At 32.5% G+C, this 22,838-nt stretch overlaps 2 protein-coding genes across 2 annotated transcripts; one reads left to right on the top strand and one right to left on the bottom strand.

Annotated features, from left to right (window-relative positions):
* Nucleotides 1–406: 406 nt before the first annotated feature.
* Nucleotides 407–2,534, top strand: LOC134247085 (macrophage-expressed gene 1 protein-like). Its single transcript, XM_062729423.1, has one exon. It carries the CDS (start codon nt 410–412, stop codon nt 2,513–2,515), a length of 2,106 nt encoding a protein of 701 aa, XP_062585407.1. The 5' UTR covers nt 407–409; the 3' UTR covers nt 2,516–2,534.
* Nucleotides 2,535–5,723: 3,189 nt separating this feature from the next.
* On the bottom strand, nt 5,724–21,458 carry LOC134247089 (uncharacterized). The gene is made up of 6 exons (XM_062729426.1): nt 21,446–21,458; nt 11,652–11,715; nt 11,321–11,547; nt 8,273–8,417; nt 6,177–6,332; nt 5,724–5,956 (listed from the first exon to the last, which is right to left on the bottom strand). The coding sequence occupies exons 2-6, from the start codon at nt 11,713–11,715 to the stop codon at nt 5,724–5,726; spliced, it is 825 nt and encodes a 274-aa protein (XP_062585410.1). The 5' UTR covers nt 21,446–21,458.
* Between the last annotated feature and the right edge of the window lie 1,380 nt (nt 21,459–22,838).

Genomic DNA, 22,838 nt, shown 5'->3' with positions numbered 1-22,838 from the left:
TTCAATATTTTGCGGTAACGACTGTGCTCTATGCGAAAACCACGATTTATTATGTAAAATTTGAGCAATTTTCCGGAAAACCTCGAACCATGCTGCGGTTTATAATTTAGTATGACATCGTAATATCCGGTTTTGACGAAATTGTTGCACATGTGAAATCTACCGATGTTCTAGGTTGATAATAACCCAAAACATATTTTCTAATGTCCTTTTCATAATTTACAAATTTGCTAGGCCAAATAAGGCATTTTGTGGGTCGAATTCTTTATAGTAAATAGTTTTAAAAGGGGTGAAGGTGAAGTCAAATGTATGATACATGAATCTAAGTCAAAGTACATCTAAAAGCTAAGGTGTATATAAAGAGCAGTTCACAGTAAACCTGCACAGTAGACCTCTCAAGAGGAGCACTATGTTTAAAAAAATTATTTACTTGGTTTTAACCGCACACCTTTGTGAAAGTTTTCTGTTTAATGATGACAACCCACACGCTTGTAACCTTACAAATGGAGGCACACCTTTTATATTTGAGGTTCTGCCCGGGCTAGGATGGGACAACCTTATTAACGAAAACCGAGGCGTTGTATTAAACTACAATTACTCTTACTGCAAAACAACAGAAGACAGACGGTACCTTATCCCTAACGATGTCGTTGTGATACCAATTAAAAAGAGTCAAATGAACATTTTTTCGCAGATATATGATCATTGGTCCCAGTATGAATCAGACACGGCTTTTTCTATCAATGCAAATGGATATGGATGGACTCTAGCGGGAAAAATTTCTGGAAGTATGTCCACCGAATTTCAACACGTAAAATCACATCAAATCGAAGATAAAGCAATGACTACAAAAGTGCAAGCAAGGTTTCGTCGCTACACGGCTAAAGTCATACCTGATTCGCAGCTCAATCCAGAATTTCGGAAACGGGTTTTAAGAATAGCTAACCACATTCAACACAATCGCAGTTTGTCCACGCAATATGAAAGCCAGCTGCTGATAAGAGATTATGGGTCTCATGTTATAACTAGTGTAGAAGCCGGAGCATCGATTGTGAAAGTAGATCACATAAAGTCATCGATTACCAGTGACAGTACAATGGACAAAACGACGATTTCTGTCGCCTCTAGCTTTTCATTTCCTGGACTTTTCAGCGTTAGCTTATCATCACGGTTCAGCAATACTCAGAGTTCTGTGGATAAATATAATCAATACATAACTGATTCCGACATAAGGACGTATGGAGGTCCCATATTGAGCCCCGATAATTTTAATATTACCAATTGGTCAAACATGATCGGAAATGACTTAGTTACGATCGATAGAGACGGAATGCCCATTTATACAGTAATTTCACCTCAAACATTTCCCGAACTATCTGATTTTCTTGTTAACAATGTTGTTCAGAATGTACAAATGGCAATTTCAACTTATCTTAAGCACAATACGTACAGAGGATGCACCAATCCAGCCGATCCTAACTTTAGTAAGGTTGCAAATCTTGATGATGGGTCTTGTACGAGTCCTCTTACAAACCTCAGCTTTGGAGGAGTATATCAGATCTGCAGATTATCCGGACAGTCGTTACCAAATAACGAAAACCCCTGCGAAGGTTTATACACATTGAACCCTCAAACTGGCACGGATAGATGCCCGGACGGTTTTGATGCAATACCTCTATATAGCAGTCAGAAAGTGATCACTAGATCTGCACCTAGTTGTCACAGATGTTGGCTTTTTTTTAAATGCTGTCATGATGTCCCTGTAAGTGCAACAGCCCATTTTCAAGCATACTGGTGCCAGGCAGAAAGTGGAGCTCAATTGCCATCGGACAGCGGTTATTTATTTGGTGGTCTTTTTTCAAGTACCATTGATAATATAAATACTGGTTCAAAGTCATGTCCACAACATTACAATAGTTTCCACATCTTGTATAACACACAAATATGCGTAAGTGATGATTTTGAACTCGCAAGTCCATATGCCGTGCCTTTTGGTGGATTTCATAGTTGCCAAAGTATTAATCCACTAGCTAGCGGACCAGGATCATCTAAATATTGTCCAAAAGGCTTTAGTAACCATCTAGTTACCATTGATGATTCCTGCGAAGTTAACTATTGTATTCAAACAGGGAAATTGGGAGGTTTGAAGTTGCCCAGTGCTCAATTTCCACCTTACATTGATGTCCCAGCAGAAAGTATGGAAGAAGCCGCACACTATATGATCTCTGATGATAAAACGTCTTGGACTCGAATAGTCAATCCCAAAACGGGCAAGATCCATCCCGACGAGAAAAAATGGACCTCCATGCAGTCTTCATCTACAGAAAAGAGCAATTTAAAACAGACATTCTCACAAAATTATGATGACATTATGCATGGAAGCGGTTTGTCGAAAGGAGCAGTAGCAGGAGTGTCCGTCGCAGCGACAACTACATTTTTTTGCCTTCTTGTGGGTATTTTGGTTGGAATTAGGCGTCACCGAAGAATACGATTAGAACACTCCAGACTTCAATAAAACTGTCTGTCATATAATTAATTTTATCTTGATAAGTATTCAAATAGAATGATAAATTTTGAAAGAAATCAAGATGTACATTAGCAAGAATGTTAAAGGTCATGAAATGTACAATTATGTTTATTTAAAATACTTTGAATTTATTTAAAATTAGTATTTTTATGTTCACAATACATCCATGACTGTATTATTTTTTACTTGATTGCATACAGATTTTTTTTAATTATCATTTTTAAATATATTTATTTCCAAAATAACAACAGGGTCTTGGGATGAAATATGCTAGGATATTCCTTGGTAATCCTCACATATGTTGCCGAGGGCCCAATTGATTGGATAATCTTAATATACAACATTAAATTAATCTATGTAAAACATCTGACATGGCAAGAAGAACAACTCAGTTCGTCAGTTTACATTTCTGTATTCTGATAATCTCTTATCAGCAATTGACCAGATTCCGCTAATTTTGCGCATGCCTTCATTCTTCCAGCGTGCATTGCCTTGTCAACATACATTCGCCAGCCATCTTGATTTGTTTATTGTATTCATTGTTTCACTATGAACACAATAAGGCGGTGAAATGTATTTGTTAATTTTATGCACATGTTTTTTATGATTGTGAAATGTTTTTCATTTTGTTTAATTAGTATTTTGGCATGATTTGTCTCGTCATTTATTAGTTCAAAATAAATGACAATTTTCAATTCAAACTCTCCTCATTTTGTTTTTAGAATATCAAACGGAGCAAAACTATTGTCAGTGTATTTGCATAAAATCTTAATTTACAGCCTTAAATTAATTTATGTAAAACATCTGACATGACAAGAGGAACAATTCCGATTTTTCTCTTCGCTAGTTTACATTCCTGTATTCTGATAATCTCTAATCAGCAATTGACCAGATTCCGCTAATTTTGCGCATGCCTTCATTCTTCTGGCGTGCATTGCCTTGTCAACATAAATTCGCCAGTCATCTCACAAATCTTTAATTCCAATTTCGGTACACAGCAAATGTTTATCCAAGACATAGATCTAGACAGAAATTTTCCTAATTTCTTCCGAAAATAGCCATTTTCAATATAACTACAAAATATCGACAATATTTGAAATGAATGAACACATCTGAAAAAAATGTGGCTATTGAAGGTTCTATGATATAAAACACTAAGTAGATGTTTTATACGTAGATCATGCTCTTGTGTATCGAGTCTACAGAGAGATATAAACTCTGTATACCGGTGATGAAGGTACAAAGCTAAATAAGAGATGGAAGTTGACGACAAAAAAATTAATTAAAGTCATCAAGTTTATTGTAAACCCTGTTTGCTAGGTTACCATTAATGTCTTTTTCAAGATAAATAATTACCCAAATGTAAAATATATGTGTCAGACCAAGTGGTATCTTTTATTTCAAGCTCACCGGGATATATCGTAAAGACATAAGAATGAAAACAATTATTGTTTGTGGCAATACGTCGTCTTACTGTAGAGTTGAAGGCAATCGCAAGTGTTTTCTCGAAAAAGATTTGAACAAAATATGCCGCATATGAATATATATAGATACGCTAATATTTCCATTTCTAATTTTTCTCTCTGTGATAACTCTTTGAAAGTTAGCAGAGTTAATTTCTTAATAAAGCTACCGGAATGTAAAATAGGCATGTCAATAGGTCAGGAGCTAAGGAGGCCTAATATGCATGCTAATCTCGTGCGCATCTGTCTCTGAGTCTGACGCTAAGGAGGCCAAATATGCATGAGAATTTCGTGCGGCTGCCGTTGTGTTTGACGTCTGTGGGCGAGGACTACTGACATTAGGATGGGAATCCTCGTCTAATTTAAATCTATGTCTGCATTTTTAAAGTCTAAATTTTATTTCACAATGAAATGGAAATATAAGGAATCACTGTCTAGTTAGCAGAGTATGCCAGGGACATCAACAATAGTGGGAAACATGGGATAATTTATGCATAACGGGCTTCGTTATTCCTTAAATAATTGGGCGCAATTTGTACTCTGTGGAATTCACATAGATATTTCAATTGAAACTTCTTTTTAGTATCAACTTGAAAGTACTGAAAACGAGTAATTTTTCGCGACTGTGAAAGAATTTCTACCAATAAAAATTACAATAAATTGGTTGCGAATATGTAGGTTGCGAAACTCGCGAATATTTTTTACTCGGAAATAAAAGTTGGTTTATAGTAATTATGCGTATATATTAAGATGTTTTTAACAAAAACATTGTTAATGACCAATGAAAAGGTATTTGATGTTGTTTTGCAGTATTTCGGAACATTTTAATTTATGTTGATACAATTTTACACATGTATTTTAGTGAGAAGTAAAGAAATAGGAATGGAAAATTATCAAATAAAACCTTTTTCGTATCAATGTTCTCTGTGATTTTATGATAGTAAGGATTGAAGCATAAGTATGATAATTCCAACACAATTTCATGGTTGGAAATGTACAAAGGTTTTTAAAACTACATATGATTCGTTTGAATACTTCTTGAATACTGATTAAATCTAAGTCTTTCTTAACTGAAGTTATATAAAATTACAATCAAAAGTGATTGATTGTGTTGAATGGTTCAGATCATATCAGGTGTTGCAAAAGACTTTAATGGGTCCTTTTCGTAACATACTAACTTCTGCATATGTATTTTCTAAGAAAAACTGAAAATACATGTCAAATATTTTCTTAGCTATATGCTTTTACAATTGTTAATGACAAAAACAACCAATATAACATTTGTCCTTTTTGTAATTATTAAATTCAATCAATTTTCTTATAAAGCCCGCTTATGGCATACTGGTCTGACTTTTTGATTTCGCCTTTCTCCTGTTGCAAAATCTCAGTATTCGTTTTCTACTAATACTTAAGACTGATTTGTTACAAAAAACATCTATAACGCAATAGTTCAGAGCATTGAAACGTATTAGAATCAAATTTAGATGATATCTATGAAAAGATGTACCATGAATCTTTTAAACTCAGTATTTTAACTCACTTCAAATAAATATTTTTTAAGAAATATATTTCATATTTTCAGTAATACATGACACATTAAAAAAAACTTGAAATTAAAATTGATATTTAAATAAAATCATTTGAAATCAATTTGCTTTGGTAACGAAGCATAATAAACAGAAATGTTCAGTCATATTTCCATAAAAATCTGATAAAGAAAAATTGTCCATTTATTAATTCCCAGGGTAGGGAGGGGCTTTTTCTGAGGTGGTCTGATCAACCGGATATCCGGTTCCAGAGTATCCGGTCCCAGCATTATATGCATTGTTTTGTCCAGTTCCGTTGCTAGGATACGGTGTTGTTCCATATCCAGTCTGAGGTGGATAGGAATTCATTATGTTTCCATTGGCTGGCGCTCCATACCCAGTGTATGGTGGAGGGGCTTGATAATTTGGATTGTTGTGGCCTAAAAAATAAATGATTCAAATACATGTAGCTGTCAATCTCCTTGACACATTTCTAAGGTATGTATGAAATAAATGACCATTGCAAAACAAAAAAAACTAAAATAGTAAGTGTTAGGATTCCGAAACGAACAATAACATACTCGTATGCTATTATCAAAAATGATGATTCATCATAGTGCTTTTTGTGACTATCATATTTTACATATAAATAATTTTCACCTGCGGCTGTTGCCGTCACGACCTGCTGATGACCACCAGTTCCAATTACAACCCCCCGTGGATGATATCGACGACGTCTACACACAATGATAATCACAGTGATGACAACAATAGCAAAAACAATGCTCCCAACCACCGAGCCGACCACGATACCAACTGTGGAATAAAAGTCAATCCAAAATACGGTACATACATCGATAATGGTTTCATTTCAAAAAGGTAAAAATGTATCTCAAAACAGCTTAAAATTTGACACTCACTTTTAGATATATCGGAGAATAAATAACATGACAACTATATGTAAAAGGGAAAGAAAAAAGTTCAAATTGGTCCATTTTTGGCCCTGTGAATTTCTGAAAAAAAAATCAGAACTACTCAGTTTCAGTTGAAAATATGCTTTATTTCACTTGGATCCTGGGTGATTTCATTTCAAATAAAAATGACGTAATTGTTTCTCTTGTCTATATATTATGACGTCTTTGATTTCGTAATTTTCCTCAAATCTTGAAAATTTCCTTAAAAATGATATATTTAAGCTGTTTTTTAATATTAAGCAAAGCCCCCAACCTCTGATCTAAAAAGTTTAATTATAGAATGAAAGAACTGTTTCAGAAGATTCCAATCCATGAAATTTTTGTTGGATCGTGGGGTGGGCTTTTATTTTTATCAAAAGTTGAAGATGCTCAGTATCACCCATTTTCTTCAAAAATCAAAAACATTGCAGTTTCACAACGCCTGAGTTTCTAAACCTGGACTCTCAGAGGAATTTTTTTATAGGAAATGAAAGTACTAAGTCTCTACTTTATGTTGATGTTCGAAATGGGCTGTTTGGACTCTGTGGGTTAATTGGTATATTGACAGGGCCATTTTATGGCATTAGTGAACCTACCTCTTTCAGGGTGTATTGTTTTTTCTTGCCATTTTACACTACATATCAATTTACCGTTGAAAATATTTTAAAAAGTCATTAAAACACTTAAAGAACTAGATGAGGGATATAAAGATAACGAACAGTATTCAATATCAAAGTCCATAAAACAATACAAAATAGGAGCAGAGCAAACACGGACCTCCAAAACATCAGAGGTGGGATCAGATATAATTCCTTATTTAAGCATTATTTTACACACACAGAAATAAAAGACCAGGGGATGCTCATTCGATCATGACATCGGATCCGATATCTGTTTTTTTTTTTTTTTTTTTTTTTTTTTTGTATATCGTTTTCTTATGTTCTAGTTTTCAAAAGATTTGAATGACATGCTGACATTTTTTTGCTCAACAGATGCCCAAAAATCTTCTCTGGAAGCAATTTTTTTCGTAATATACGGAACTTTGATTTTAGGAATCACTGTCGTCTAGTAAGTAGAGTATGCTATGGCATCAACAATATCAACAATAGTTGGAAACGCGGGATAATTTGCATAACGGACGAAGCCCATTCTGCATGATTATCTCAAGTTCCAACTATCGTTGATGTCCCTGGCATTCTCTACTATTTAGACAGTGATTCCTTATTTCATTCTGAAGTAAAATTGAAAATTTTGATTTTACAAATGTAGACTTATCTATTTATATTACATGAGTCTCCCTTTGTCAATATCAATAGTCCCCACCCACTGACGTGAAACACAAAGACAGGCACGAGATTTACATTCACATTTGACCTCCTTAGAGGCAGACACAAAGACAAGCGCACGAGATCTACATGCATATTAGGTCTCATTAACTAGCTTCTTACCAATCTCTTGGCGAAATTTATATTCCGGTAGATTGATCAAGAAATCAACTCTACAAGTTTTCAAAGAGTTTTTAAGAGAAATCAGATAGAAATGGAAATACATAGTGACACAAAGTTGAAGTGTAAGAAGAGAGTACTCCTCACAAGAATCGTACATTTGATGTATTTATTTATCAATATAACTGTTTTATTCATAAACAAAAATCCCAATGAGAGCTGCGATATATATGTATGATCTTGCCTGAATTTATTTTTAACATTCCTGCAAAATAACCGTAAAAAATTATGAGTTCAATTATCATTTGTCTTGAGGAAGATAACAAGAACCTCTAGCTCTCTCTCTCTCTCTCATTACCTTCATAGGGATTTTTTGTTGTTACTTTTAGTGTGAAGTATCCAGAATAAATGCCACTTTTTGATGGCGCTGTTAGTTTGATCTTGACATCACCATAGGTATCGCCACAGAACTTTTCAGGTGTGGAATCTAAGTAGCTGTAGGTCTATAAAAAATAATTGGTCTCGTAAGTTCATGTATTTTGACAGTTGCTGACGATCGTTGTCTTTTTTTCTCTTACGAATGAACCAATATACTAGAGTACTGTTTGACCATACATTGGTTGCAATATCGTATTTTAGTTTTAAGTCTAATTTCCATGTCATGCTTTTTTCATAAACATTGAGAACAATGAAGCATTGGATTTGCTTAAAATGAAATGCTTCTTATTTGAGTGGAAAGAAATAATACTACTACGATTGAAAATTTGAAAAATTGTAGCAATGTAACAACTGGTTTTGATTTAAACGGTTATAACAGTTGACACTAAACCAATACACTTTTAAAATAAATACATTTGTCATTTTTGCTGAAGTTTCCAATACCTGAATTTTACAAAAATCTTTTTGATATTTATCGATATTTTTCATGGAGAATTTGCACAGGTGGTATGATTGATTGAATAGTGACATACAATTTTCTTCTAAAGGTAGTGCACAATAAATGCGCCAAAATTTTCCTCAAAATCAATTTTTCTGAAACGTTTATATGAAGGATATCGAGATAACGCTCAGCATTTATCATCAAAGTTCCTTTTAGCAATACATAATAGAAGCAGAACAAACACGGACCTCTGAAACATCAAAGATGGGATCAGATGCTATGGAGGAGTGAGCATCCCCTGCGGACCGGTCACACACACATTGTGCTCCTTGTCATGATCGGGAAATAGAAAAAAATCCGTCGTTAATTCAATTCATAAATAATGGATTTACAATTAGTACGAAAAACGTTAGTCAGCATTTGACTCAATGATAAATTGTAATTGCTGACAAGGTCATTGTATCGACCAAAGAATTTATTATGATATAATGACTTTAAACGAGACTGGTGATATTTTCGTTGCATCAATTTGTTTGTCAATAATTTACCTCGTTTAAGAACTTGCTCATACGTAAAGCATACTTTGCTGCATATCAACATAGGAATGGATATTACCATTGTTAAATTACAATACGTTGTCGATATATCTAAATGTTGAGTTAAAGGCCACAGCAAGTCTTTTCTTCTTTTCACGTTGAAGATTTTTTTTTTTACAAATTCTGCTTCATATGAATACGAAAATAGGTCTGCTTATAACGGAGCGCAATTGTAACCCATTGGATTTCCAATAGATTGTTGGAAGACCTGGTCTCCCAAAACAACATAGATATTGTCATTCAGGAACTCAAACATCTTTTTAATTTCAACTTCAGAGAACTTGTGTGTCCAATCAGACTAAAAAATTTTGCAAATAATCAATGACCAGGTAAGTTAATTTACGAGTTCCGTTTTAATTGAAAAAGCAGCTGTCAATGATATCAAAAAGCCTGGATTTTAATTTGTCGTAGGGAATGTTTGTGTTTAAATTTGAAAAGTTGTAAGTTTTCAATTTTGATTTTGATAAAAACTTGTTCTTTGTAATGTTCTTTGGAATATTTGAGTATCCACATCTGATCCACACCGCTTCTTGAATACGTTGTTGCACAGAACTATTGATGTTTTATCTTCACTACTGTCAATATCTTAGTAAGGAGTAAAGAAAGAGGCTTGGTTGAGCATTTACTGGATCCTAAAACATTTTGTTTTAGGATACAAAATTTCTCACTTTATAGCAAGCGCAGCAAGCTCAATATACTAAAGTGAAAGAACAGAGGAAATTCGGAATTAAATCTGTACATACGTCAAGCAAATCTTTGTGTGAAACCTTCCCATAATTTCTTTGCTACCCAATACCCTTTGCGCAAATAAATAAATAAATACATAATAACGTACAGCACAATACAGCTTTCAGTTTGTAGAAATCTTTAAAAGACGCAAAACTCTTAAATGTCTTTTGGCTATTATATTGCACTTTGCCTATAGTTTCAAGTAGACGCTCGGCGGTTTCCGTAAACCATGACGAGCTCTTGTGTGACGTCACAGTCTAGATGTCTCGTGCGACTTGACGTTTGATGTGGCAGATCAACGTTTTAATTTATTGAAGGTACATCTGCGCTTGCCCCAAAAGTCACACTGTAAAACATACTATATATGAAAGATATTCAATCATTTTTGCCCACAAAGTTTGAAATATGACCTATCATACCCCTGTAAGAAGACTGTAAAATAAGACATTCAAAATTATGAATTTATCTATTACAAACTTCATTGATGATCTTTATAAAGACAACCTTTTTGTTAATTATATTCAGTGAGATATATTGATACTGGTTTATTTGAGTAAAATGCAATGTAAAAATGAAAGAGTCATATAGCTTCGGTATTAAAATGCACATGTTAATATTCTAGACCTTTTTTCAGAGGAAGTGTATGATTAAATTTTTACAAAACAAGAAATCACCAAGACGATGCAAATGTGTCGCAAAATTAAAAAAATATATAAATAAGGAAAATTGAACCAGTGGATATATTGGAGATTAAAAAAATTAAGTGGCTAAAAATATTAAAAGATTCAGTAGATGATGCAACAATATTTGACCTTTGAACTCTTGATATGATCTTGACCTTAAGTTCATAATGAATAAAGACTCATAATATATGTGTTCAAATATTGGCCCTCTACTTTTTATGGGACAGAAATAACACTGCTTGTATACTGTAACACGCTTGTATATTTTTGCATTTATATAGCCCGAACACATTCTGAATTGTAAACACCCAAATGGCCACTACATAATATTCTCTGATTTTTTTTTTCACAAAATATGACGAAAATATTGCCTAAACTTGATTAATTTTCTTACAAGGAACATCAATTGTTGTCAATATAGAAATTTTATTTTTTTTTCCGGTACTTTGTAAGAATTAAGTTTAAATTGAATTCATGGGTATTTTGTTCTACATATACCTTAACAAAGAAACGCTTACTTCTTCAAGATCCGTCCCTATAAGCCCTCCGTAATACTGAAGCTTAACGGAACGACTATTGATATCAAAGCTTTGGGCCTCAACACACACTCTGTTATCGGTATTGAATGGACTGAACTGGAATGAACATGATGACGATAAACTTTCCCCACTCCATGTGATGTAATAAATGTCGTCATCAAAAATAGTCTTTGTGTCGTATCCAAAACACGTGCTATCAAAGTACACTGCAAAAGACAAAAAATCCAAGGATGTGGAAAAAAATGTTAAACTTTGAATTAAGAGTATATCTCAAATGAAATAAAATAGGTCTAATATATAAACTTCTCACAGTTTGAACTGTATCCACTGACAACAGATATCGTAGCAAACACCAAAATGGAACGGAAATTCATCTGAAAGAAATGTATCACATACATATGTTTATTTTCAAAGCAACATTCTAATAAAGAAATTCCTTTCACAGTAGACCTGTACTTACTAAAGCAAAAGATCCGTTTCTAATTGACGGCTGGAAGAAAATGTATCCATGTATGATTAAAGATTTTGCTTCTCAATAATCGCATATGTAAAGTCTTTTGAAACCTACTTCTTAAACGTTTTGACAATTAAAATAAAGTTTTCTGTTCCCTCTTAAAGCTAGCAAATAGGCCAGTCATCTACTTCCTAGTTTGACAGAAACACTACAGAGTGTACTCGATCCTCTAAGACTATCTATAGACAATCTAACTGACCAACTAAAGAAATCAGAATAGAAGTGTGTTGAACTAGAACTGAAAACTGATGACTTAGAACAATATACTCGCAGACAAAATTTGAGTATATCAGAAATTAAAAAAAAGGGTGAAAATACTAAAGCCTTGGTTGCTGGTTTTGTCAAAGAGACAATGAACGTTGACCTAGACATGAACGACATTGACAGGAGCCACCGGGTAGGGAGACCAAACACAAAACCCAACCGTGACATAATTGTCAGATTCACTTCATGGAAGACGCGGCACAACATCATCAAAAGATGGAAAGCAGTGCACGAATATAATATACATAACAACACCTCTTACTACCTCTTCGAAGATCTTACCAAAACCCGTGCCGCGATCTCGTACCATGCACGACAACTAAAAAAACAGAGAAATCGAAGATACGTGGACGGCAGATGGGAAAGTTTTCGTGAAATACCATGATGATGACAAATTAAAAGTGTGCACGCGAATTAGTGACCTTAAACCTGGTGCATATTCTCAAACAAAAACATATGCCAGTGCGGCCATGGAAACAGTTGAACTTTCCGCGTAGTGGCCACATTGTAATAGGTTTGGGGGTGGAATACTATTTTTTATTTCCTTAGATCTACATTTTATCATAAGAGATGATCTTAATGTCACTAATACTGAATTTCTTTGGTGTGAAATACATATGCAAGATAATTAGAAAATTTTACTTGGTTTAATATATCGACCACCTAACTCAAATGTCGCCTATTTAGAGCGTCTTTCTGATTCACTTGATATTGTATTAAATGAGTCCATCGCAGTATTTCACATGGATGACTTTAACATTAATATGCTGAAAATTCGAAACAATGTTTTTAAACAAAGAATGCTACAAAGTAATTTAATAAACCTGATAACTGAACCAACAAATTTTTCAACTACCCCTGGTACATGTATAGATTTAGTATTCACTAATAATCCAAGTATTGTAGATAATGTGTATGTGGCATCTCCATTTTTTAGTACTCATTCACCAGTTAGTTTTGATATAAAATACAAAACATTTAAACAATATGCTTACAAACGCACCATAAGAAATTATAATAATGTTAATTTTAAAGATATAGAAAATGATCTTAATAAAGTCAACTGGGATTCTACAGTCTTTAATTCCTCAAACATACATGAAATATATGATAATTTCTTACACACTTATGATGATATCTTGGATAAACATATACCTAAAAAGGTAGTCACAATTAGACCACGAGATAAACCATTATGAATAATAGTATACGTCTAAGGATAAGACAACGGAATCGTATACACAGAAAAGCAAAACACAGAGATTGCCCAAACTTATGGGGTCGTTTCAGAGAGCTGAGAAATGAAGTAATTTCTATGGTTAGACATGCTAAAGAAAAGTATAAGGAAAAACTTACATCTCAAATACTTAATAGAGATATACCACCAGGACAATGGTGGCGAATTACGAAATCAATTGCAAAACTTTCTAACAAACATAAACCTATGCCTCCTATAAAATCAAATGGTCAAATTTTACTTCATCCATTAGAAAAGGCAGAAGCATTAAATAATTATTACTCAAATGTTTCTAGTGTTGATGAAAGTAAAACAGTACCTGAGCATGGTCCTGGTCCCCCCTTAGTAACAATTGAAAACATAATTGTCACTGAACAAGATGTTGCTGATCAATTAAACAATTCAAATGTAAATAAACCTCCTGGCCCAGATGGGATAACACCAGAAATTCGTAAACAATTATCCTCCTCTATTTGTAAACCACTAGCAAAACTTTTTAATAAGTCATTTGAATTAAAACGCTTACCTAATGTGTGGAAGCAAGCTAATATTACCCCAGTTTTTAAGGGTAAAGGTAGTCCTGACTTAGTAAATAACTACAGGCCAATTTCACTAACTAATGCCGTTTGCAAAATTATGGAAAAAATATTTTTAAATATTTGTACAATTTTATATTAAAAAATAATATCTTAACAAAATACCAGTCGGGATTCCAACCTAATGACTCAACTGTCAACCAATTAGTGGAAATTTATAATACAATTATATCTAATCTAGATAAAGGCAAAGATGTCAGAATTATTTTTTGTGATATTTCAAAGGCTTTTGATAGAGTTTGGCATAAAGGTCTACTTTTTAAATTAAAATCTTATGGAATTCAAGGTACATTACTAAAATGGATAGAAAATTACTTAGATGATAGAGTTCAAAGAGTGGCTGTAAATGGATTCTTTTCAAATTTTAAACCTGTATCAGCTGGTGTTCCTCAAGGTTCTGTTCTAGGTCCTTTTTTATTTCTCCTGTATATTAATGACATAACTGATAATTTAGTTAATAATACCAGGCTATTTGCAGATGATACATCACTGTTTATAGTGGTAGATAATTATGTTAATGCCGCAGCAGTATCACTTAGATCTGATTTAGATAAAATTAATAAATGGGCCCTAGCATGGGGTGTGGATTTCAGTCCAACCAAAACCTGTAATGTAAATTTTACAAGAAGTTCAAATAACCATCCCCTCGTCCAATTTGGCTGTAATGCTCTATTTTGCTTTTATTCGACCGATTTTAGAATATGGTAGCATTGTTTGGGGTAATTGCTCACAAGAACTCTCAAATCTTTTAGAAAATATTCAAGTAGAAGCTGCCCGAATAATAACAGGACTCAGGAAAAATTTATCTAGAAATGCTTTGTATTTAGAATTAGGTTGGGAACCATTAAATAAGAGAAGGGAAAGACAAAAACTCTTGTTGTTCTATAAAACTGTTTATGGTATATCCCCTCTTTATTTACAAGAAATGGTCACACCTTTTATGCCACCAAATCATGGTTACAATCTTAGAAATATTGATAATTTTAATTTTGTTATACCTCAAGCAAGGACAGTCTCATATTTCAACAGTTTTTTGCTTTCTACTATTAGATTATGGAACAATTTACCACTTGAAACAAAATGTATTGAATCTTTTTCATGTTTTAAAAATGTCTTAAAGAAACCTGCTGCAGATAGAATAAAGGATGTCAAAATCTTTCATTATGGCAATCGCAAGGAAAACATTATACATTGTCAATTAAGAAATGAATCTAGTAATTTAAATGCTCACCTGTATAATCAATACTTAAGTGAAATAGTATCTTGTACTAAGTGTGGATATCTGAACGAGGATAATTATAATTTTTTCTTAAGATGTCCTGCCTATTATAATCAGAGAATGATACTTTTTGAAAGTCTTCAGAGTTTAATAGAATTAGAAACAATGTCTCCTGATCAAATTTTGAATATTTTGCTAATTGGTGATAGGCAACTACCTTATAAAATTAACTGTTCAATTTTTGAAGCAGTCCAACTGTACATCAAGTCTTCAAAAAGATTTTGATAGTATTTTGTAATTAAATAAAAAACAAATCCAGATATTTCTTATTTTTTCTACTTTTTTCAAGTCTCAGCATTTCCATTTTCCATGTACATGTTGTATTTCCAATGGTAATTTGTCTTTACACTTTACAATTTTTCTCTTTACTCTGTCATTGCTTGAATTTATTTACTTTTAAATGTTACTATTTCCTTCTATTTTGTAATTTCTTAAATATTAATTCTTTGCACTTTACGTATTCTGTTTTGCTGTTTTGTTTGCACTTCTTTCTTTATTTTTTATATATTTTTTTGTCATTATATTGTATAGCGAATATGCATAAGCTTAGTAATAATACTTCTGTATAATTTAATTCAATTTATTTCCTTTTTTCCCACCGTTAGTTAAGAAAAGAGTTTAATGTAACGTATAAGGAATATTTTCATCATTGTAATTCTTTGTCAGTTCTTAACATTTGTAACCTTTACCTTGGAGAGGACTTATATAGGCCATGCCTGATGTCCAATCCAATTATGTAATCTTACTTTACATAATAAGATATTGATTAAATTATAGGTCGGAATCAAAACTTATTTTTGTTAAACTCAGTCTGATAGTTTAAGTCAGACAAAAAACGTTGCATTATCATGCATGTATTTAAGGAAAATGTTTAGCGAACTCTAATATTATAAATAGCGTAACAAGTTTACTCCAGCTGGTGGACCAAACATAAAAAACGCCTTCACTTAAGAAATAAATTCCGCGTTTTCGTGAATGTTGCAGAATAACCTCCGAGGTCGAGAAATGTTGTTTGAAAGATAAATATAGATAAGATAGATATTTCAAACAATATTTCAAGACCGAGGAGGTTATTCTGCATTATTCACAACAACAAGGACTTTATTTCTATTCTACCATGTATACTACAATCGCTAAATTACGGATAATCGTTTCCTCTACAGAGAAACGAATTAGGTCACCATGTCTCGATTACGCTGTTTCATTTAACAGCAGAGGTAAAATTTGTTTGATCACCTGTGTATAGAATGCAGACGATTTGAGATTTCGTTACATTAAAAGTAGCCTTTTTAAATTTAAAATTTGTTCGTAATATGTATTGATCAGTTAAAACGAATATACAATAACAAAATCATGTTCCTGTTTTACTGCTAAAATCATGACGTTAAATGTGTAGGGAGGTCCGTGGAATAGCCCCGCTTAGCTATGAAAACCAACATTCATCAGCAACTTGATGCAATTTACAGTGTTTATACTGAAAAAGCCGACACATCGATGCGGTCTAAACTAGTAATTCATTCTACAGCCAAACATGAATTTGAAGCCGCGTGGGGATCCGGGTTAGAATAGGTCCTTAGTTCCCCCTTGCTTGTCGTAAAAGGCGACTAAATGGGGCGGTCCTTCGGATGAGACTATATAAACCAAGGCTCCGTGTCACAGCAGGTGTGGCACGATAAAGATCACTCCCTGCTCAAAGGCCACAAGTGCCGAGCATAGGCCTAAATTTGCAGCCCTTCACCGGCAATGGTGACGTCTCCATATCAGTGAAATATTCTAGAGAGGGACGTTAAACAGTACATAATCAATCAATTATGCATTTGAATTGTTCAGATTTGATACGTGTTTCTAATCTTATAATTTTTTGATGACGTTCCTGATTTATTGGAGAATAATGTCCGCTGGTTTACTTTGATCTTTACAACAATCGTGGTAGAATCGTTGTTAGAAAACAAAAATAAATACAAATAATACAAAATAAATCAATATATACAAATGTATAATAAATAAATAAACCATTATTCTTCAAAAAAGACAGATTACACGATCAATGTGTACTGGTTCAAAGCAGGTAACAGTTTGGTCGTTTTTTTAAGGCTCAATATTTAAACTAATTTATAGGAGCTTTACAAGTGATAATTTAACTTATACCCATCGCTCTTTTTCTAAGGAGGAAAATATTAAAAATAATATTGGAAATTTTTTTTTTTTCAAACAACAATTCTGAATTTAAATTTACAAACTTCATACCTACAATGGATTTCAAAACTTAATAACAATCCTTACAAAGATATATAGCGGGTTCGAGTTAGTGTTCTGTCAATCCTCTTTTTACTCCTTTCTTTTAATATATTAACAATAGTGAATAAGAAACTTCAGGAGAACTTTTGCAACAATTCAACAATTTGCAATATTTCAGAGGTTTAGTTTTTCAGATGTCGATACTAAAAGTTTTGCTGCCTTTTCAGTAAAAAGGTGGACTGGTTATTTTACTTTACCTTGTCACTAGTTATTTGCAAAATAATTTTGATAAAAAATTTGATGACGTCACAAAAATGTTTTAAGTCAATATACTAGGAACACACAGTTAGAAACGATTTAAGATGGCAGCAATTATAAATTTGGAAATAAATCGGATAGATAAAATGAGAAATAAATCGTGAAATCAAGAATATTTGCACACAATGAATATATTTTTTAAAGCCACTTGGTCCGATTCTAATCGCTAAAAAATATATTCGTTTTTCTTCTTGAAAAATAATTGTCCATAAATAATTTCAACTTTTGTCAAATTATATCTCCAAAGTCTTTTTCTTTTTAAAGATATCAAAATTTAAAAGTTAAAAAAATAATTTTTGTTAGGTCACACAAAAAATAATCATTTGTTTACATTGCGTGGAATCACCTTCGAAAAATTAAATTTTTTGCTTACATGTATAACTCATGAAGAACAAACTCCAGCATTTTTCCACAACAAAGTGTACAGGGCAATATTTTAGCCCTCGTTACTAAACTCCCTTTCTAAAAAAAAATCTTTAAAAATACCTGATTTTCCTTTATTCTGTAATTATGCATATTAATATAAAAATTACTATGGATTATATTCAGTTAATTTCTTAATTTTTAAAAGATATATCATGACAAATGATTCTTCTAATGGAAAAAAATACTCGAGTTTGAATTCTCTTCATAATTAGATATAACCGATAAAAGTATTTTTTTCAAAGGTGACTTCAAAACAGATCTTAACTTCCCGTCAGGAACTGCTGGTTGTTAACAAGGTTTTTGGTCTATGTTTTCCATGTAAGGATAGTTGTAATAAACTATTGAATCAATCTTATAATTAATTTTTATATTATCTATGTAATGACATACTTTTATTGTTTAGGATAATATGTGCCTGTTTCGGTTGAAGCGGCTTTAATTATAAGTATGTGACACAGTAGATCTATGGTTGTCCCTGTAATTTTTTTTCACACTAGCGAGCTACAAGTCTGTAGCTATCTCAGGAAATGCAATATCAAATTTGTTTAAATCATGACCGTTTGGAATAAGATTGGGTCAAAACTGGGATAAAGGTTTGGTGTAAGAGGAATATGAAGAAATAAATCTTAAAATTGTATTTTAAAAAAACAAAACAAAAGTCATGCTAAGTCAAATTGAATTGAAATTCCCTAAGTTCAAGTCAATCTCTAGTAAAAGGGGGATAGCAGTTTTTCGTGCTATAAAAAATAAATTTTTAAATAACTTTCTTCTTAAGAACAACAGAGCATTGATTAGTCATATTGACATTGGCGTCTCTCCTTAAATTGTTCTATAAGTTAACTAAGGCTAGGAAGTTTGTCATCATTAAAAATGTTGTTTTCAAGAACAACGCAGCAATAAAGAGTGATATGTTTATGGAAGCATCCTCATATAATATAGATTCAAATTTTTATGAATAATATGGGGGTAGGGCGTTGCTAGAAAAAAGTTTTCCTTTCTGTTCCTATTTTATTCTCTATGAATCTTAATTGTTTTCCCTTCATATTGGCCATTTGTGTACATCACTGTATTAAGAAATTGCGTCATAGATGTCTGCAAATAACAATGGCCTCACTAAATTACCAGAAAATCCGCTAATTATTTAAGAAATAAAGTCCGCGTTTTCGTGAATGTTGCAGAATAACCTCCGAGGTCGAGAAATGTTGTTTGAAAGATAAAAGCCGAGGCGCTAGCCGAGGCTTTTATATTTCAAACAACATTTCGAGACCGAGGAGGTTATTCTGCATCATTCACGACAACAAGGACTTTATTTCTATTCTACCATGTATGGTACAAACGATTAATTAAGGATAATCGTGAACCTCTATAGAGAAACGAATTAGGTCACCATCTCTCGATTACGCTGTTTCATTTAACAGCAGAGGTAAAATTTGTTTGCTTACCTGTGTATAGAATGCACACGATTTGAGCTTTCGTTACATTAAAAATAGCCTTTTTAAATTACAAATATGTTCGTAATATGTATTGATCAGTTAAAACGAATATACAATAACAAAACTGCTAAAATCACGTTGTTTAATGTGTGTTGAGGTCCGTGGAATAGCCCCGCTTAGCTATAAAAACCGACATTCATCAGCAACTTGATGCAATTTACAGTGTTTTTACTGCAAAAGACGACACGTCTATGCGGTCTAAACAAGTATTTCATTCTACAGCCAAACATGCATTTGAATTGTTAAGGTTTGATACGTGTTTCTGATCTGATAATATTTTGATGACGTTCGTGATTTATTAGAGAATAATGTCCGGCGGTTTCCTTTCATGTTTACAATAATCGTGGTAGAATAGAAGGTCATAATTTGCCAGCCTTCAAAATTATTTGACATATCATCAGCTTATCGACTGATCAGTGGTTTCTTCACTACCATTTTCGGAATTCGAATTTGAACCCCTAGCAGTGTTTTTTTTCTCGGGGTATGACTCTTGTCATTTTTATGTGAAAATTCTATGCAAATAGTAAAAAATGTGTGAAAAGTTCCAAAAAAGTGATTTTAATGAGGTGATTGGCTTATAAGTTACCCGATGAACATCCCGTAAGATCTCTTTGTAATTTGATAGACATTAAAATTTCTAAAATTTCTTAACTAATGCAGAATATTTTTTAGCATAAATTTGTTTTAAAAAAATTAGAATGTATATGCAGTGATAAGATATGGCTATTTGATTTCCGGGTTTATGTGGTTTTGTTCTGTAGCACATAGCATTAAAAGTCGTCCGTGTGGCGCAGTGGTTAAAGCGTCCGCTCTAGAGTCGCGAAAAAAGGAGTTGATCCTTGCGTTGCAGGTTCGACTCCTACTGTGGGTCGTGGAAACCGGTCCTTCGGAAGAGACCATTTAAACCGAGGTCCCGTGTCGCAGTATGTGCTTGCACGAAAAAGAACCCTCACTGCTCAATGGCCCTAAATGTAGAATAAAGGACAAAATTTGAAGCTCTCCACCAGCAAGTCATAGCCACTCCATATGAGTGAAACATTTTCGAGAGGAACCTTTAACAACCGATGAATCAATCTATCAATCATTATATTTGAATAATTCGAAATTACTTTTTAAAAAAATGTATAGTCTTTATATTCAATTCAATTACATATTTGATTAACCGCTTTAAAATGCAATTACTTACAGTGTACCTTTATCGATATCTATCCACTTCATATAAATGATCAATTGTGAAAATTAGAAGTTCTTTTGAAATACCCTTTTTTACTTACGCAATGTACATCCCGAGATTGTTAATACTCAGTACTAAAATATACACATGATAACAAATGTGTGGTACATGTAATGCCCACGTGATCAACAACTCGTGATAAATTGTAATATGCATGAATACTTTAGATATTTTACAGGTCAGCGAGTTTAATATGGTAAAGTATAACATGTATAAACAATTCTGAAAAAAAAAACCTTAAGATAAAAAAAAATATTGCTCTAAAATAAATCTGTGTCATGAAAGTTGTTTTCTTATGTATGAAGGCCGATTGAATATTGCAATGAATTGTTTTTCAATCATGGAGAAATTGACTTATTAAGATGATGAACATTTAACTTTTAGTTAACTTTTTAAAATGTAAATATAAATGTGCAAAAGCAAAGTTTTTTTCATTGTCAAATGAAATTAGTGGAAAACCTGGCAATTTGGCATTTACAATGAAAGGCCTGAAACAAAAGCTTACCTGTGAGGCTAAGATAAACATAGCAAATGATAAAGAATGAACATTTCCCTCTATAACCTACGTACATGTAAGTTTTAAAGATAATGAGGATGTGATTATACTATTTTATCATTATCTTTTGCATTTATATGAAATGGTTATATTGATTGCTGCTCAAAAGAAATAATTGTATAAATTATAATGTAATGTCCCTCTATTTTACAACGGTGACTCCTCATTTTTGTAAAAAGTACGTATAAACTTATCTTTAAAAAAAATATTTAATGAAAGGAAAATATATTATCTTATTACCAAAAAAAATTAAGAGAATATACCGAGTGATTTGCGATGAAAATGTACTCTAGTCCTCAGCAGCATTTTCCAGTCCCCAACCGTATAATTACAACCTTATGTTTATTGTACTTAAGAGATAGATAACATAATTCCCAAATTTAAAGTGAAAAAAATAATTTCACTACTTGTTTAGTATTCTTTTCATTTACACAAAGAGTAAAGCAATTTTATGGCAAAACTTAGAGCTTATAAGTAATAAAATTGCTTACCTTCAATTATAATTCATATAACTACGGAGATTTTATACTGTTTATCTTGCTATTACCTTATACAATCAGCTATTGAGATAGTATTTTATCTCAAAGTAAACATAATATCGCATGGTTGACTTGTAAATATAGCAATGGAACACAAATGAAAATGAAATAAGAATTTGAAAAGTTCACAAAAAGATGATAAAAAATGTTTTTTTTAATGTATTCTAATGATCCGCAAGGTCGTGAATGGATGATAATTTCCGTACGTCGTGATATTAGTTGAGTGTTTTACAATAGAAAATATGAGCCATCTAGCATGACTAAGGTGATGACTTTATATGTTTCATTGTCCAGTTTTCTTACTTAAACTTAGTTAAAATTCCGCCATCACCAACTCCACACTTTCTAGTAGGCGATCAGTTTTAAAAAAAAAAATAAGGCAAGCCTAAGGAAGATAAGTCGATGTTATAGGAATTTCTTGAAACAAAAAATGTTACGTGTGTATTTTAATGTCATCATTGTGACCTTTTTCAAAATGGTATACACGAGTCATATATCGTATTTTGCTGATGTAATTGATAATTTTGTTAAAATTTTGTTAAAACTATAAATTTCCGGGAACCGTTTTGAAGCCTTCTTTGAAAAATTGTATTATTTGAGATTGATTACAGTTTTTTTACTTAACTAACATATATTAATTACATATCAAAATAACATGTAAATAAAATCAACAATTACTATAGGAGTTTTATGAAGAGACTTACTTTTACATTCGACAGCTGACTTTTACATTTTAGTAATTGGAGGTTATCTCTGTTAAAATTGTAAAAGTCAGTCGTCGATTGTAAAAGTAAGTCTTTCCA

This window comes from Saccostrea cucullata, unplaced genomic scaffold (genome assembly GCF_032062105.1).
Source record: "Saccostrea cucullata isolate Sc308-1 unplaced genomic scaffold, CSIRO_AGI_Scuc_v1 ctg1965, whole genome shotgun sequence".
NCBI lineage: Eukaryota > Metazoa > Mollusca > Bivalvia > Ostreida > Ostreidae > Saccostrea > Saccostrea cuccullata.
Note: the sequence above shows the minus strand (reverse complement) of the source record. Positions and strands in the feature narration are given on the sequence as shown.

Excerpts from the sequence above, each read along its gene's own strand:
- LOC134247085 (XM_062729423.1), top strand. The coding sequence starts at position 410 with ATGTTTAAAAAAATTATTTACTTGGTTTTAACCGCACACCTTTGTGAA.
- LOC134247089 (XM_062729426.1), bottom strand. The coding sequence starts at position 11,715 with ATGAATTTCCGTTCCATTTTGGTGTTTGCTACGATATCTGTTGTCAGT. Across the intron at positions 11,548-11,651 it reads CAGTGGATACAGTTCAAACT|TGTACTTTGATAGCACGTGT; the intron begins GTGAGAAGTTTA and ends TGTCTTTTGCAG. Across the intron at positions 6,333-8,272 it reads AACAAAAAATCCCTATGAAG|TTGGTATCGTGGTCGGCTCG; the intron begins GTAATGAGAGAG and ends TTTATTCCACAG.